Genomic DNA, 16,016 nt, shown 5'->3' with positions numbered 1-16,016 from the left:
GACAACACATATGTATAACAACAACAACAACAGACAACACATATGTATAACAACAACAACAGACAACACATATGTATAACAACAACAACAGACAACACATATGTATAACAACAACAACACATATGTATAACAACAACAACACATATGTATAACAACAACAACAACAACAGACAACACATATGTATAACAACAACAGACAACACATATGTATAACAACAACACATATGTATAACAACAACAACAACAACAGACAACACATATGTATAACAACAACAACAGACAACACGTGTATAACAATAACAGCAGACAACACATATGTACAACAACAACAATTACAGACAACACATGTGTATAACAACAACAACAACAATTACAGACACCACATATGTATAACAACAACAACAACAACAACAATTACAGACAACACATATATATTACAACAAAAACAAAAACAATTACAGACAACACATATGTATAACAACAACAACAACAATTACAGACAACACATATGTACAACAACAACAACAGACACCACATATGTACAACAACAACAACAACAACAACAGACACCACATATGTACAACAACAACAACAACAACAACAGACAACACATATGTATAACAACAACAACAACAACACATATGTATAACAACAACAACAGACAACACATATGTATTACAACAACAACAACAGACAACACATATGTATAACAACAACAACAACAGACAACACATATGTATAACAACAACAACAACAACACATATGTATTACAACAACAACAACAACACATATGTATAACAACAACAACAACAACAGACAACACATATGTATAACAACAACAACAACAACAACAGACAACACATATGTATAACAACAACAACAACAACAGACAACACATATGTATAACAACAACAACAACAGACAACACATATGTATAACAACAACAGACAACACATATGTATAACAACAACAACAACAACAGACAACACATGTGTATAACAACAACAACAACAACAGACAACACATGTGTATAACAACAACAACAACAACAGACAACACATGTGTATAACAACAACAACAGACAACACATATGTATAACAACAACAACAGACAACACATGTGTATAACAACAACAACAACACATATGTATAACAACAACAACAACAGACAACACATATATTACAACAACAACACATATGTATAACAACAACAACAACAGAAAACACATGTGTATAACAACAACAAAAACAACAGACAACACATATATTACAACAACAACACATATGTATAACAACAACAACAACTACAGACAACACATGTGTATAACAACAACAACAACACATATGTATTACAACAACAACAACAGACAACACATATATTACAACAACAACAACAACAACAACAGACAACACATATGTATAACAACAACAATATCAGAGGTAAACAACACGGGAGAGGATAGAAAACCCCTGTGTTCAATGAGCAACAACATCTACATGTAAATCAGGCTGTGAGTCCACATCCTCACCTGTGGTAGTTGTGACTCAGTTTGAGGGTCAGGAACCCCGTTCTCTATGGGGTGCAGCTGAGACAGCATGACCTTCCTCTGTTCATAGTGGATAAAGATCACCTTGTCCTTCTCTCCTCCTCTCTTTGTTCCTACTTTCTTGCCCTCTCCTCCCTTCCCTCCTTTCTTCCCCTCTCCTTTCTCTCCACCACCATCCTCTTTCAGCTCCTTTTCTTGTTGTATCAGCTTCCCATCTACGGCAGGGGCAGAGGGACATTTTATTACAGATGCACTGCATGATGATAACAACAGAAATATCCGCCTTTCGATTAAATATACAGTGATCTGTCTCTCTATGAATTAAAAAGAGCAGAGTGAATTAAGCAATCTAATTTACAAACTCTTGTTGTTGCTATGAGAAAACAGTGATGCAGTGATGCACGTCTATAGACAGAACATTCATTTCAGTGTGAGAAAACAGTGATGCACGTCTATAGACAGAACATTAATTTCAGTGTGAGAAAACAGTGATGCACGTCTATAGACAGAACATTAATTTCAGTGTGAGAAAACAGTGATGCACGTCTATAGACAGAACATTAATTTCAGTGTGAGAAAACAGTGATGCACGTCTATAGACAGAACATTAATTTCAGTGTGAGAAAACAGTGATGCACGTCTATAGACAGAACATTCATTTCAGTGTGAGAAAACAGTGATGCAGGTCTATAGACATAACATTAATTTCAGTGTGAGAAAACAGTGATGCACGTCTATAGACAGAACATTCATTTCAGTGTGAGAAAAACAGTGATGCACGTCTATAGACATAACATTAATTTCAGTGTGAGAAAACAGTGATGCAGGTCTATAGACAGAACATTAATTTCAGTGTGAGAAAACAGTGATGCAGGTCTATAGACAGAACATTCATTTCAGTGTGAGAAAACAGTGATGCACGTCTATAGACAGAACATTAATTTCAGTGTGAGAAAAACAGTGATGCACGTCTATAGACAGAACATTCATTTCAGTGTGAGAAAACAGTGATGCAGGTCTATAGACATAACATTAATTTCAGTGTGAGAAAACAGTGTTGCAGGTCTACAAACAGAACATTAATTTCATAAGAAAGCCATTCGTCAATAATTCGATATCAACAGTTGATCTCCAAAGAGAGTGATCTCTGAATCTAACCAAAACACATTTGATGTTGTTACAAAGTTTGCATCCCAAATAACACCCTATTCCCTACATAATGCACTACTTTAGACCAGAGCTCTATGACACTCTATTCCCTACATAGTGCACTACTTTAGACCAGAGCTCTATGACACTCTATTCCCTACATAGTGCACTACTTTAGACCAGAGCTCTATGGCACCCTATTCCCTACATAGTGCACTACTTTTGACCAGGGCCCATGGGTCAGAGGGTAAAATGTACCCCATGGGCCCTGGTTAAAAGTAGGTGTCTTTATATAGGGACCAATAGGGGCCACTTGGGATGCAAACGGAGACTTACTCTGGTCCCTTGTGAGGACGTGACACCTGAAGCCTATCTTGCCCATCTCTCTACTGAGCTGGAGCCACTGTCCCTGGGGGAAGATGGTGCTGAGGTCCCTGAGGAAACTCTCCATGCCCTCCTGGCCCTCCTTGGGCATGCTCCACGAGCCCAGCACCGTCAGATCCACCCCACTCTGGCCACGCATCTGGACCAGGAACAGGAAGGTTACAACACACACACTCTCTACCTGCTATATGTACCATCTGGACCAGGGACAGGAAGGTTACAACACACACTCTCTCTACCTGCTATATGTACCATCTGGACCAGGGGCAGGAAGGTTACAACACACACTCTATCTACCTGCTTTATGTACCATCTGGACCAGGGACAGGAAGGTTAACACACACTCTACCTGCTATATGTACCATCTGGACCAGGGACAGGAAGGTTAACACACACACTCTCTACCTGCTATATGTACCATCTGGACCAGGGACAGGAAGGTTACAACACACACACTCTCTACCTGCTATATGTACCATCTGGACCAGGGACAGGAAGGTTAACACACACACACTCTCTACCTGCTGTATGTACTGTTTGACCTGACAAGGGATGAAGGGGTATTGGGTGACTGACAGATTTAAAAAAAAATATATATATATATTAATATTTAACATTTATTTAACTAGGCAGGTCAGTTAAGAACACATTCTTATTTACAATGACGGCCTACTGGGGAACAGTGGGTTAACTGCCTTGTTCAGGGGCAGAACGACAGATTGTTACCTTGTCAGCTCGGGGATTTGATCTAGCAACCTTTCGGTTACTGGCCCGCCCCTCTAACCATTAGGCTACCTGCCGCCCCGGATACACACTGACTGATACACACACACGCACACACATGCACATACTCTACCTGGTGGATGTACTGCTTGACCTGTCCAGGGATGAAGGGGTAGTGGATAACAGCTAGCACCACGGCCGAGTTCTGTCCTGGGATCCATCGCCCCACAAGCAGCCCACTGTCTGCCTTGTTACAGCACTGAGGGAAGAAAATCTTCAGCACCATGATGGGACTGGAGGTCAGGGGTCAGAGGTCAGGCACGCTCCTTCAGTCTAAACTTCTGGAGTAGGTGATCACAGGTTAGCCTAGTGTCTTCAGATACCTGCAGAATGGAGAAACATTTTGTGAAGGATGAAATAATTAGTATACCCATTACCCAGCTACACTAGTTCCCAATAATCAGTACCCATTACCCAGCTACACTAGTTACCAATAATTACTATACCCATTACCCAGCTACACTAGTTCCCAATAATTACTATACCCATTACCCAGCTATACTAGTTCCCAATAATTACTATACCCATTACCCAGCTACACTAGTTCCCAATAATTACTATACCCATTACCCAGCTACACTAGTTACCAATAATTACTATACCCATTACCCAGCTATACTAGTTCCCAATAATTACTATACCCATTACCCAGCTACACTAGTTCCCAATAATTACTAAACCCATTACCCAGCTATACTAGTTACCAATAATTAGTATACCCATTACCCAGCTACACTAGTTCCCAATAATTAGCATACCCATTACCCAGCTATACTAGTTACCAATAATTACTAAACCCATTACCCAGCTATACTAGTTACCAATAATTAGTATACCCATTACCCAGCTACACTAGTTCCCAATAATTAGTATACCCATTACCCAGCTACACTAGTTCCCAATAATTAGTATACCCATTACCCAGCTACACTAGTTACCAATAATTACTATACCCATTACCCAGCTACACTAGTTCCCAATAATTACTAAACCCATTACCCAGCTATACTAGTTACCAATAATTAGTATACCCATTACCCAGCTACACTAGTTCCCAATAATTAGCATACCCATTACCCAGCTATACTAGTTACCAATAATTACTAAACCCATTACCCAGCTATACTAGTTACCAATAATTAGTATACCCATTACCCAGCTACACTAGTTCCCAATAATTAGTATACCCATTACCCAGCTACACTAGTTCCCAATAATTAGTATACCCATTACCCAGCTACACTAGTTACCAATAATTAGTATACCCATTACCCAGCTACACTAGTTACCAATAATTACTATACCCATTACCCAGCTACACTAGTTCCCAATAATCAGTACCCATTACCCAGCTACACTAGTTCCCAATAATTAGCATACCCATTACCCAGCTACACTAGTTACCAATAATTAGTATACCCATTACCCAGCTATACTAGTTCCCAATAATTAGCATACCCATTACCCAGCTACACTAGTTACCAATAATTAGCATACCCATTACCCAGCTACACTAGTTCCCAATAATTAGCATACCCATTACCCAGCTACACTAGTTCCCAATAATTAGCATACCCATTACCCAGCTACACTAGTTCCCAATAATTAGCATACCCATTACCCAGCTACACTAGTTCCCAATAATCAGTACCCATTACCCAGCTACACTAGTTCCCAATAATCAGTACCCATTACCCAGCTACACTAGTTCCCAATAATTAGCATACCCATTACCCAGCTACACTAGTTCCCAATAATTACTATACCCATTACCCAGCTACACTAGTTCCCAATAATTAGCATACCCATTACCCACCTATACTAGTTACCAATAATTACTATACCTACACTAGTTTCCACCCAAAAGTAGTAACATTAAGGTCTGTATATAGTTTAGTTATACTGTGTATACCAGTGTTTCATCTTGTCACATTGTGAATGTCCTCGTGTGGTGTGAGCCGATGTTGTTTAATAAACATGACCCAGAATCAGGAGGGTTGTCAGAGTGACTCACTCCAACTGATTAGCAGACATTTCAATTCAGCCATCAGGACCAGCTGTTTGTTAGTCAACTCAAACGAATCATTTTTGTCGGACCGTTTCAGTGGAGTCCCCGTTGCCTCTGTCCTCTTTGTGTCCTTCAGAATATTGAGCCTTGCCTTCGTCTCCATGCCAACCATGCCTGTGGGCTTATAACTATTGATGTGCCTGTCGTTTCCCCGTCACATCTATAACAGCACTATTGCTGCCTAAACTACGTTACATGTTAATATAACATTTACAACTATTTTGGGGGCATTAATCGAAGTTTTGCAGTGTACGTTTGAGACAAAGTGAGACGCTTATTTTGATTAAATGAGCACAAATAGGGCCTAATCGAAGTTAGTGCATAGTCCAGCCAGCGTCGAAAGGCTGTGCGACACCCGTATCGTTATCCGTTGTCAAAATAAAATCAACATAAATCAACAATAGTTTCTGTATTCCTCTCTGATGTGATGCATATCTTCAATGTCAGTGATAATATATTCTGCAGGCAGTTATCCACACTGGGCGCACAGTGCAAAGAGACAGACATTAGCTAACTTAGTAACGACTAAATCCGTCTTCAGCTAGTTAACAACATTTCGGCAAATAATATAAAATATTCCATACCTGCAGGGTTGTTTATTTCTATTCGAATGAAATCTGCTTTTGTCAAGACCGTTTCAAACAGATTTGGGATCGTACCGTTACATGATTTACCCTTCACTTGTCAAATTGAAGTTAGCGTCTATCGGCAGCCATCTTTGTTGTTGATAGACCGTCAACATTTACGCTCCGGTTGGAATATCATTGCAGTAACAAGAGTTCCGGTGGATTGCTGGATGAGATGATGTTGCAGTTATGTGAATAATCTGAACTAAACCCTCTGTTTGATAGTCATTTCCAGCCACAACAAAACGCATGATATTTAGCCTAATAATATCAAATATAATCATAAAATACTACACTTTATTATGGCCACTGGATTCCACTACCACTGAATATTCTTTAAAAAAATATCTCATCCATTTCTGCCAGTTGAAAAGGACACATTTTTCATTATTACCAAAACGATTGTAATCAAACATGGAATTTCAGTTCGACTCAATAAGGCAGCGATAATATCCATTTGAATATAGTATTACAAAATTTGAAAACATCACCGTCGAAATGACATTTCTGACCTTCAATGTTCAGACGTGTTGTTTGCTGTTTGCGGTCATTCTGTTGAATGAAGAACAACTGTAGGAGGTGTTATCTTCTCTGAATGACACTGCAGGAAAAGAGCGGGCTGAAAAAGCTTTAGACAAGTAGATATTATAAGTAACCCACATCCACTGTCCATAATATCTTAAACCCTTGTGCACACAGCTTGTTCATTTAGACGAGATCTTAATTCCACCTGAAATGTCAAAGAAAGTCACATTTCAGAAGAATAGCTATGTCCTTATGCAGCTTTAGTAGGCTACATTATCGTAATCTGGCACATGTTGGGTGCTTCATTTATTTGGGATGACAGTTGTGGAGGCAGAGATAACACAGACAAGGGGAGTGGTCTCAAACAGTAGACTTGTATCAACGTCAAGGGTTGCACTGAGAACAGTAGGCCCACAGATACAGGTTCTATGCACTGAGAACAGTAGGCCCACCGATACAGGTTCTATGCACTGAGAACAGTAGGCCCACAGATACAGGTTCTATGTACTGAGAACAGTAGGCCCACAGATACAGGTTCTATACACTGAGAACAGTAGGCCCACAGATACAGGTTCTATGTACTGAGAACAGTAGGCCCACAGATACAGGTTCTATACACTGAGAACAGTAGGCCCACAGATACAGGTTCTATGTACTGAGAACAGTAGGCCCACAGATACAGGTTCTATGTACTGAGAACAGTAGGCCCACAGATACAGGTTCTATACACTGAGAACAGTAGGCCCACAGATACAGGTTCTATGTACTGAGAACAGTAGGCCCACAGATACAGGTTCTATACACTGAGAACAGTAGGCCCACAGATACAGGTTCTATGCACTGAGAACAGTAGGCCCACAGATACAGGTTCTATGCACTGAGAACAGTAGGCCCACCGATACAGGTTCTATGCACTGAGAACAGTAGGCCCACAGATACAGGTTCTATGCACTGAGAACAGTAGGCCCACAGATACAGGTTCTATGCACTGAGAACAGTAGGCCCACAGATACAGGTTCTATGCACTGAGAACAGTAGGCCCACAGATACAGGTTCTATGCACTGAGAACAGTAGGCCCACAGATACAAGTTCTATTAGGAAATAAAATACAGCTCTCATCTCATTGTAAATGTTTTCTAATTTGTACTTTCTTTAAAAAAAGAAGATGTTATCGCGTTACTGTCTGTCATGATTATACTACATTGACCATCAGGCATTGCGACAGGAGGAGTGCTTCTTGGGTAAAAGAGGAAGACAACAAACTCAGGGAAACACGTGGCCAGCCTGTGGTTTAGAGTAAATTCAATTCTCGGTTGGTTGAAAATGAACGAAATGTATCTGTCTAAGGGTCAGACCGACAAAACCGAAGTCACGTGCATAAGGAATAGAGCAGACGTTATATATGACTTTAAAGTCTCCTTTTTCACTATGGGTCAACTGCCAAATTTCCCATGGAATGTAAGTAGCGGGGCTGCTTGCATGTTGTACTGTAGGGTCTTCATCATAAATATAATGTATTTCTTTATGTTTTTATTGTTTAGGAATAGTAAGACATGAATACAGTAATAACATCATCTGTTGTTGTTTTCTACAGTCCCTTGAAAGGGAGCTCGAGACCGACAGCTCATCAGAAATGATTCTAGACATTCTAAAGCAGGTATTGCCTGTCAAAAGCATTATTTTGTTTTGAATGTCGCACCTATTTAGTTAAATATCTAGAAACAGTACATTGGATTACCGAGTTGGAAACCACACTAACAGTTACTATTGTCACCTGTTTCCAGACATGTCTTCATCCACTGTGCTGTAAACATCCTCCCTCAGTAAGATATAGGAGACTGTTTCTGTCTCAGCTCATCAAAAGGGTGAGTTCTTTTATCTGATATATTTTTTTGTCTGGTATCAGTCTGTCAGAAAATAGTTCACTAAATGGTGCATTTAAAAAAAAAAGGCAATACTTACATGTTTCACATGAATACAATAAAGTATAACTAAGTTATTTTATCTGATATATTTTTTTGTCTGGTATCATTCTGTCAGAAAATAACTGGTGCATTTAAAAAAAAGGCAATTCTTACACGTTTCACATGAATACAATAAAGTATAAGTATATTATTAAAGTAAACAACGGTAATGTGATGCTTCTGTTCCCTGTGTGCAGCATGAAGCCAGTGGGAGGCAGCCTCTGGATGAGCTCTATGATGCACTGGGGGAAGTCCTGGGGGTAGAGGAGGGGACAGAGTGCTACAAGAGCTATTTACTGGTACTGCACACACTGTATTTAACAGAAGCTGTATTCTACACTTTGCAGACGCTCTGATCCTGAACACCTTCCAGTAGTGACTGAATACATTGTGTTCGTACTGGTCCCCACGTGGGAATTGAACCCACAACACTGGCGTTGCAAGCACCATGCTCTACCAGCCGAGCTACAGGACCACTCGTACTGGTCCCCACGTGGGAATTGAACCCACAACCCTGGCGTTGCAAGCACCATGCTCTACCAGCCGAGCCACACGGGACTCAAGATAAAGTAAATTCAAGATTACTTGAATTAAATATTAATTTTAATATTTACCGTGTGTGTGTGTGTGTGTGTGTGTGTGTGTGTGTGTGTGTGTGTGTGTGTGTGTGTGTGTGTGTGTGTGTGTGTGTGTGTGTGTGTGTGTGTGTGTGTGTGTGTGTGTGTGTGTGTGTGTGTGTGTGTAGCCGTGTGGAGAAGCAGTGAGTCTATCAGAGAGTACAGCTGTGATCTCTGAAGGAACTACAGGCCTGGTCACATGGGAGGCTGCTCTTTACCTGGCAGAATGGGCTCTGGAGAACACACACGCCTTCACTGATAGGTTGGTACACTACTGTGTGTGTTCTGTCATTGTGTTCTGTCTACAACTCATGCTGTGGTTACAACTCGTAATCTCAATCTAGTGTGAGTGTCCTCTCCCTGTGTGTGTGTGTGTCCTCTCCCTGTGTGTGTCCTCTCCCTGTGAGTGTCCTCTCCCTGTGTGTGTCCTCTCCCTGTGTGTGTCCTCTCCCTGTGTGTGTCCTCTCCCTGTGTGTGTCCTCTCCCTGTGTGTGTCCTCTCCCTGTGAGTGTCCTCTCCCTGTGTGTGTGTGTGTGTGTCCTCTCCCTGTGTGTGTGTGTGTGTGTGTGTGTGTGTGTGTGTGTGTGTGTGTGTGTGTGTGTGTGTGTGTGTGTGTGTGTGTGTGTGTGTGTGTGTGTGTGTGTGTGTGTGTGTGTGTGTGTGTGTGTGTGTGTGTGTGTGTGTGTGTGTGTGTGTGTGTGTGTGTGAGTCCTGTCCCCGTGTGTGTGAGTCCTGTCCCTGTGTGTGTGTGTGTCTTGTCCCTGTGTGTGTGTGTGTGTGAGTCCTGTCTCTGCTCTCTCCTACAGGACAGTCCTAGAGCTGGGCAGTGGTGTAGGTTTGACTGGTATAGCAGTGTGTAGGTCCTGCAGTCCCTCCAGCTACGTGTTCAGTGACTGTCACCTCAGCGTTCTACATAGACTGAGGGACAATGTCCAGCTCAATGGGCTGGACAACCAGAACTCTCCCAGAGTGAGTGTGGAGCATCTGGACTGGGAGGAGGTGACAGAGAAGCAGCTGAGAGAGATCGGAGCCGCCACGGTCATCGCTGCAGGTAGGAACATGGCCTGGCTCTATTCTATTCAATCCGTAAAGCTGAAGATCCGCTTTAAAGGCAATGTTCCCTCTGTCGAGACTTCCTTCACAATAAACACTGCATATGTCAACTCAGTCAGAAATGACCTTTACATTTGTATGCAGATCTTCTGCGATGCTTTGGCGATATGGATTCAATCCAGCCTTTAATTACAACAAAAGTATATATTTCTCAAAATATATTATTAGTTAAGTTACCTGGCAGTTAAGTTACCTGGCAGTTACCTGGCAGTTACCTGGCAGTTACCTGGTAGTTATCTGGTAGTTACCTGGCAGTTACCTGGTAGTTACCTGGCAGTTACCTGGCAGTTAAGTTACCTGGCAGTTAAGTTACCTGGCAGTTACCTGGCAGTTACCTGGCAGTTACCTGGTAGTTATCTGGTAGTTACCTGGCAGTTACCTGGTAGTTACCTGGCAGTTACCTGGTAGTTACCTGGCAGTTACCTGACTAACTAATTGATCCAGCTTTCTGGAACAGCTCCCCATTTGCTGGTGAGGGATAAAATGTGTTTCCTAATTCTGTCAGCTGACACATGTCCTGTTGTTTCCTAATTCTGTCAGCTGACACATGTCCTGTTGTTTCCTAATTCTGTCAGCTGACACATGTCCTGTTGTTTCCTAATTCTGTCAGCTGACACATGTCCTGTTGTTTCCTATTCTGTCAGCTGACACATGTTCAGATGTTTGGCTGTCTGGTCAGCTTCTCACATGTCCTGTTGTTTCCTAATTCTGTCAGCTGACACATGTCTACATTTCCTCCACCATTCTGTCAGCTGACACATGTCCTGTTTTTAAACACCAGCTGTCAGTACAAACCTGTTGTTTCCTAGAACTGTCAGCTGAACATGTCCTTTGTTTTAATTCTGTCAGCTAAACCATGTCCTGGTTCAATTCTGTCAGCTGACACATGTCCTGTTCCAACCCTAATTCTGTCAGCTGACACATGTCTTCCTGTTGTTTCCAGTGAAGTTCTGTCAGCTGACACATGTCCTGTTGTTTCCTAATTCTGTCATGACACATGTCCTGTTGTTTCCTAATTCTGAATTCCTTTCAGCTGACACATGTTCTGTTGTTTCCTAATTCTGTCAGCTGACACATGTCCTGTTGTTTCTATAATTCTGTCAGCTGAAACATGTCCTGTTGTTTCCTAATTCTGTCAGCTGACAACATGTTCTGTTGTTTATAATTCTGTCATCTGAACATGTCCTGTTGATTTATAATTCTGTCAGCTGACACATGTCCTGTTGTTTATAATTCTGTCATCTGACACTGATGTTCTATGTTTCCTAAACATCTGACACATGTCCTGTTGTTTCCTAATTCTGTCATCTGACACATGTCCTGTTGTTTATAATTCTGTCAGCTGACACATGTCCTGTTGTTTATAATTATGTCAGCTGACACATGTCCTGTTGTTTCTATAATTATACACATCTGACACATGTCCTGTTGTTTATAATTCTACACATCTGACACATGTCCTGTTGTTTATAATTCTACACATCTGACACATGTCCTGTTGTTTCCTAATTCTGTCAGCTGACACATGTCCTGTTGTTTATAATTATGTCAGCTGAAACATGTCCTGTTGTTTATAATTCTGTCAGCTGACACATGTCCTGTTGTTTCCTAATTCTGTCAGCTGAAACATGTTCTGTTGTTTATAATTATGTCATCTGACACATGTCCTGTTGTTTATAATTATACACATCTGACACATGTCCTGTTGTTTATAATTATAAACATCTGACAACATGTCCTATAATTTACTAATCTGTCAGCTGACACATGTCCTGTTGTTTATAATTCTGTCAGCTGACACATGTCCTGTTGTTTATAATTCTGTCATCTGAAACATGTCCTGTTGTTTATAATTCTGTCATCTGACACATGTCCTGGTTCTATAATTCTGTCAGCATGACACATGTCCTGTTGTTTCTATAATTATGTCAGCTGACACATGTCCTGTTGTTTCCTAATTCTGTCAGCTGACACATGTCCTGTTGTTTCCTAAACTGTCAGCTGACACATGTCCTGTTGTTTCCTAATTCTGTCAGCTGACACATGTCCTGTTGTTTCCTAATTCTGTCAGCTGACACATGTCCTGTTGTTTCCTAATTCTATTGTCAGCTGACACATGTCCTGTTGTTTCCTAATTCTATTGTCAGCTGACACATGTTCTGTTGTTTATAATTCTGTCATGACACATGTCCTGTTGTTTATAATTCTGTCAGCTGACACATGTCCTGTTGTTTCCTAATTCTGTCAGCTGACACATGTCCTGTTGTTTCCTAATTCTGTCAGCTGACACATGTCCTGTTGTTTCCTAATTCTGTCAGCTGACACATGTCCTGTTGTTTCCTAATTCTGTCAGCTGACACATGTCCTGTTGTTTCCTAATTCTGTCAGCTGACACATGTCCTGTTGTTTCCTAATTCTGTCAGCTGACACATGTCCTGTTGTTTCCTAATTCTATTGTCAGCTGACACATGTCCTGTTGTTTCCTAATTCTATTGTCAGCTGACACATGTCCTGTTGTTTCCTAATTCTATTGTCAGCTGACACATGTCCTGTTGTTTCCTAATTCTGTCAGCTGACACATGTCCTGTTGTTTCCTAATTCTGTCAGCTGACACATGTCCTGTTGTTTCCTAATTCTGTCAGCTGACACATGTCCTGTTGTTTATAATTCTGTCAGCTGACACATGTCCTGTTGTTTCCTAATTCTATTGTCATCTGACACATGTCCTGTTGTTTCTAATTTATTGTCATCTGACACATGTCCTGTTGTTTATAATTCTATTGTCAGCTGACACATGTCCTGTTGTTTATAATTCTGTCAGCTGACACATGTCCTGTTGATTTATAATTATGTCAGCTGACACATGTCCTGTTGTTTCTAATTCTGTCAGCTGACACATGTCCTGTTGTTTCCTAATTCTGTCAGCTGACACATGTCCTGTTGTTTATAATTCTGTCAGCTGACACATGTCCTGTTGTTTCCTAATTCTGTCAGCTGACACATGAAACGGCCTGTTGTTTCCTAATTCTGTCAGCTGACACATGTCCTGTTGTTTCCTAATTCTGTCAGCTGACACATGTCCTATTGTTTCCTAATTCTGTCAGCTGACACATGTCCTGTTGTTTAAACTAATTCTGTCAGCTGACACATGTCCTGTTGTTTCCTAATTCTGTCAGCTGACACATGTCCTGTTGTTTACTAATCTGTCAGCTGACACATGTCCTGTTACACTGTGTTATAGATGTAGTTTAAACATCCAGATATCATTGGCTGTCTGGTGCAGTATCTCTAAGATCCTGAGGTGTTCTATAATGGCAGCATCTGAAACTGATGTCTACATCTCCTCCACCATCAGAAACCCGGATGGACACATATAACAGTTTTAAAACAGATAGGTCAGTACTAAACCTAGAGCTTTGAGAGAACTAATGAAAATAGCTTTACAAGTTTAATGTATCTATAATTATAAACCAACTGAAAAGAGCAGCTGAGTGAGGAGACTCTCCAACCCATAGATACTGTAGAGGATGAATCTCAATGGTCTTCTATGAACTACACATCTTGTATGTTGGGTTATAAGTTCTAGGTGACAACTGATGTAAAAAGGGCTTTATAAATACATGTGATTGATCTAGTCCTATTGCCTTGGATGAATTCCTTTCCTGGTGCATCTATAATTATACACATCTGAAACGGATGCATCTATAATTATACACATCTGAAACGGATGGATCTATAATTATAAACATCTGGAACTGATGGGTCTATAATTATACACATCTGAAACGGATGGATCTATAATTCTACACATCTGAAACTGATGGGTCTATAATTATAAACATCTGAAACTGATGGGTCTATAATTATAAACATCTGAAACGGATGGATCTATAATTATAAACATCTGAAACGGATGGATCTATAATTCTACACATCTGAAACTGATGGGTCTATAATTATAAACATCTGAAACGGATGGATCTATAATTATAAACATCTGAAACTGATGGATCTATAATTATAAACATCTGAAACGGATGGATCTATAATTATAAACATCTGAAACGGATGGATCTATAATTATAAACATCTGAAACTGATGGATCTATAATTTCTCCTTTGTTTTTCTCTCCCACAGAAAGTTCTGGAATCCAACATGAGGTCATGACAGGACCAGTGACCCATGTGTTCTTTTACAACAGACAAGCCACCATAGAGATGATCAAACTCTACATATAATAATGGCATCCTATTCCCATTGTAAGTGCACTACTTTTGACCAGGGTCCATAAGGCTGTGGTCAAAAGTAGTGCACTAGATAGGGAATAGGGTGCCATTTGTGATGCACTCAATATGAGACCAAGCCAGAACCAGATGTGTATTACTGTGTAATAAAGTCTTTATTTACATCAAGATATTTACATTGTGTGGAAAATATCCCATTTATACATTCAAGTGTTGTTTAAGAGGAGAATCTAAATGGCCTGGAATGAAGAGATCCACAGAAGGAGAGAGAGAGAGAGAGAGAGAGAGAGAGAGAGAGAGAGAGAGAGAAATGGGGAGAGAGAGAGAGAGAGAAATGGGGAGAGAGAGAGAGAAATGGGGAGAGAGAGAGAGAAATGGGGAGAGAGAGAGAGAAATGGGGAGAGAGAGAGAGAGAGAGAAATGGGGGGAGAGAGAGAGAGAGAGAAATGGGGAGAGAGAGTGAGAAATGGGGAGAGACAGAGAGAGAGAAATGGGGAGAGAGGGAGAGAGCAGAGGAAAGACGAGCCTGATGTAACGAGAGAGAGCTTTCCGACAGGAAATCTAAGTGGACCATGTGGCAGTTGCTAGCAGGTAGCCTAGAGGTTCAGAGCAGGTAGAGAGAGCGGTTCAGAGCAGGTAGAAATAGCGGTTCAGAGCAGGTAGCCTAGCGGTTCAGTGCAGGTAGCCTAGCGGTTCAGTGCAGAGTAGCCTGGCGGTTCAGAGCAGGTAGCCTAGCGGATCAGAGCAGGTAGCCTAGCGGTTCAGAGCAGGTAGCCTAGCGGTTCAGAGCAGGTAGCCTAGCGGTTCAGAGCAGGTAGAAAGCGGTTCAGAGCAGGTGTAACAGTATAAAATTAGACCGTCCCCTCGCCCAGACATGGGGGAGAGAAGAAATGGGGACCCTCTGCACACATCAACAACAGTCACCCATGTAAGCATCGTTACCCATCGCTCCAAAGTGGACCATGTGGCGCAGGACCTTGCAGAGCAAGGAGAAC

At 41.0% G+C, this 16,016-nt stretch overlaps 2 protein-coding genes and 2 non-coding genes across 4 annotated transcripts in view; 1 reads left to right on the top strand and 3 right to left on the bottom strand.

The window, feature by feature from the left end:
* Nucleotides 1-6,658, bottom strand: part of LOC124018606 (phosphatidylinositol N-acetylglucosaminyltransferase subunit Q-like) — a 32,068-nt gene extending 25,410 nt beyond the window's left edge. The window contains exons 1-5 of the mRNA XM_046333949.1: nucleotides 6,515-6,658; nucleotides 3,936-4,185; nucleotides 3,032-3,218; nucleotides 1,720-1,761; nucleotides 1,529-1,662 (exon numbers count right to left, since the gene is read on the bottom strand). Coding sequence (XP_046189905.1) covers nucleotides 1,529-1,662; nucleotides 1,720-1,761; nucleotides 3,032-3,218; nucleotides 3,936-4,088 — 516 coding nt within the window. The 5' untranslated portion in view covers nucleotides 4,089-4,185; nucleotides 6,515-6,658. The remainder of the gene's footprint in view (nucleotides 1-1,528; nucleotides 1,663-1,719; nucleotides 1,762-3,031; nucleotides 3,219-3,935; nucleotides 4,186-6,514) is intronic.
* Nucleotides 6,659-8,325: 1,667 nt separating this feature from the next.
* On the top strand, nucleotides 8,326-15,193 carry LOC124018605 (protein-lysine N-methyltransferase EEF2KMT-like). Its single transcript, XM_046333948.1, has 7 exons — nucleotides 8,326-8,540; nucleotides 8,677-8,739; nucleotides 8,867-8,947; nucleotides 9,244-9,345; nucleotides 9,792-9,925; nucleotides 10,470-10,714; nucleotides 14,915-15,193. Exons 1-7 carry the CDS (start codon nucleotides 8,406-8,408, stop codon nucleotides 15,013-15,015), a joined length of 861 nt encoding a protein of 286 aa, XP_046189904.1. The 5' UTR covers nucleotides 8,326-8,405; the 3' UTR covers nucleotides 15,016-15,193.
* trnaa-ugc lies at nucleotides 9,447-9,521 on the bottom strand. The gene has a single exon. It is a non-coding gene; the product is annotated as a tRNA-Ala (tRNA).
* trnaa-ugc lies at nucleotides 9,532-9,604 on the bottom strand. Its single transcript has one exon. It is a non-coding gene; the product is annotated as a tRNA-Ala (tRNA).
* Nucleotides 15,194-16,016: the final 823 nt, after the last annotated feature.

The sequence above is a fragment of the Oncorhynchus gorbuscha genome, unplaced genomic scaffold (genome assembly GCF_021184085.1).
Source record: "Oncorhynchus gorbuscha isolate QuinsamMale2020 ecotype Even-year unplaced genomic scaffold, OgorEven_v1.0 Un_scaffold_551, whole genome shotgun sequence".
Classification (NCBI taxonomy): Eukaryota; Metazoa; Chordata; class Actinopteri; order Salmoniformes; family Salmonidae; genus Oncorhynchus; species Oncorhynchus gorbuscha.
This window is presented reverse-complemented; position numbering and strand designations above follow the sequence as displayed.

Coding starts and splice junctions, on each gene's coding strand:
- LOC124018605 (XM_046333948.1), top strand. CDS start 8,406: ATGAACGAAATGTATCTGTCTAAGGGTCAGACCGACAAAACCGAAGTC. Junction 9,346..9,791: donor GCTACAAGAGCTATTTACTG/GTACTGCACACA, acceptor GTGTGTGTGTAG/CCGTGTGGAGAAGCAGTGAG. Junction 9,926..10,469: donor ACACACGCCTTCACTGATAG/GTTGGTACACTA, acceptor TCTCTCCTACAG/GACAGTCCTAGAGCTGGGCA.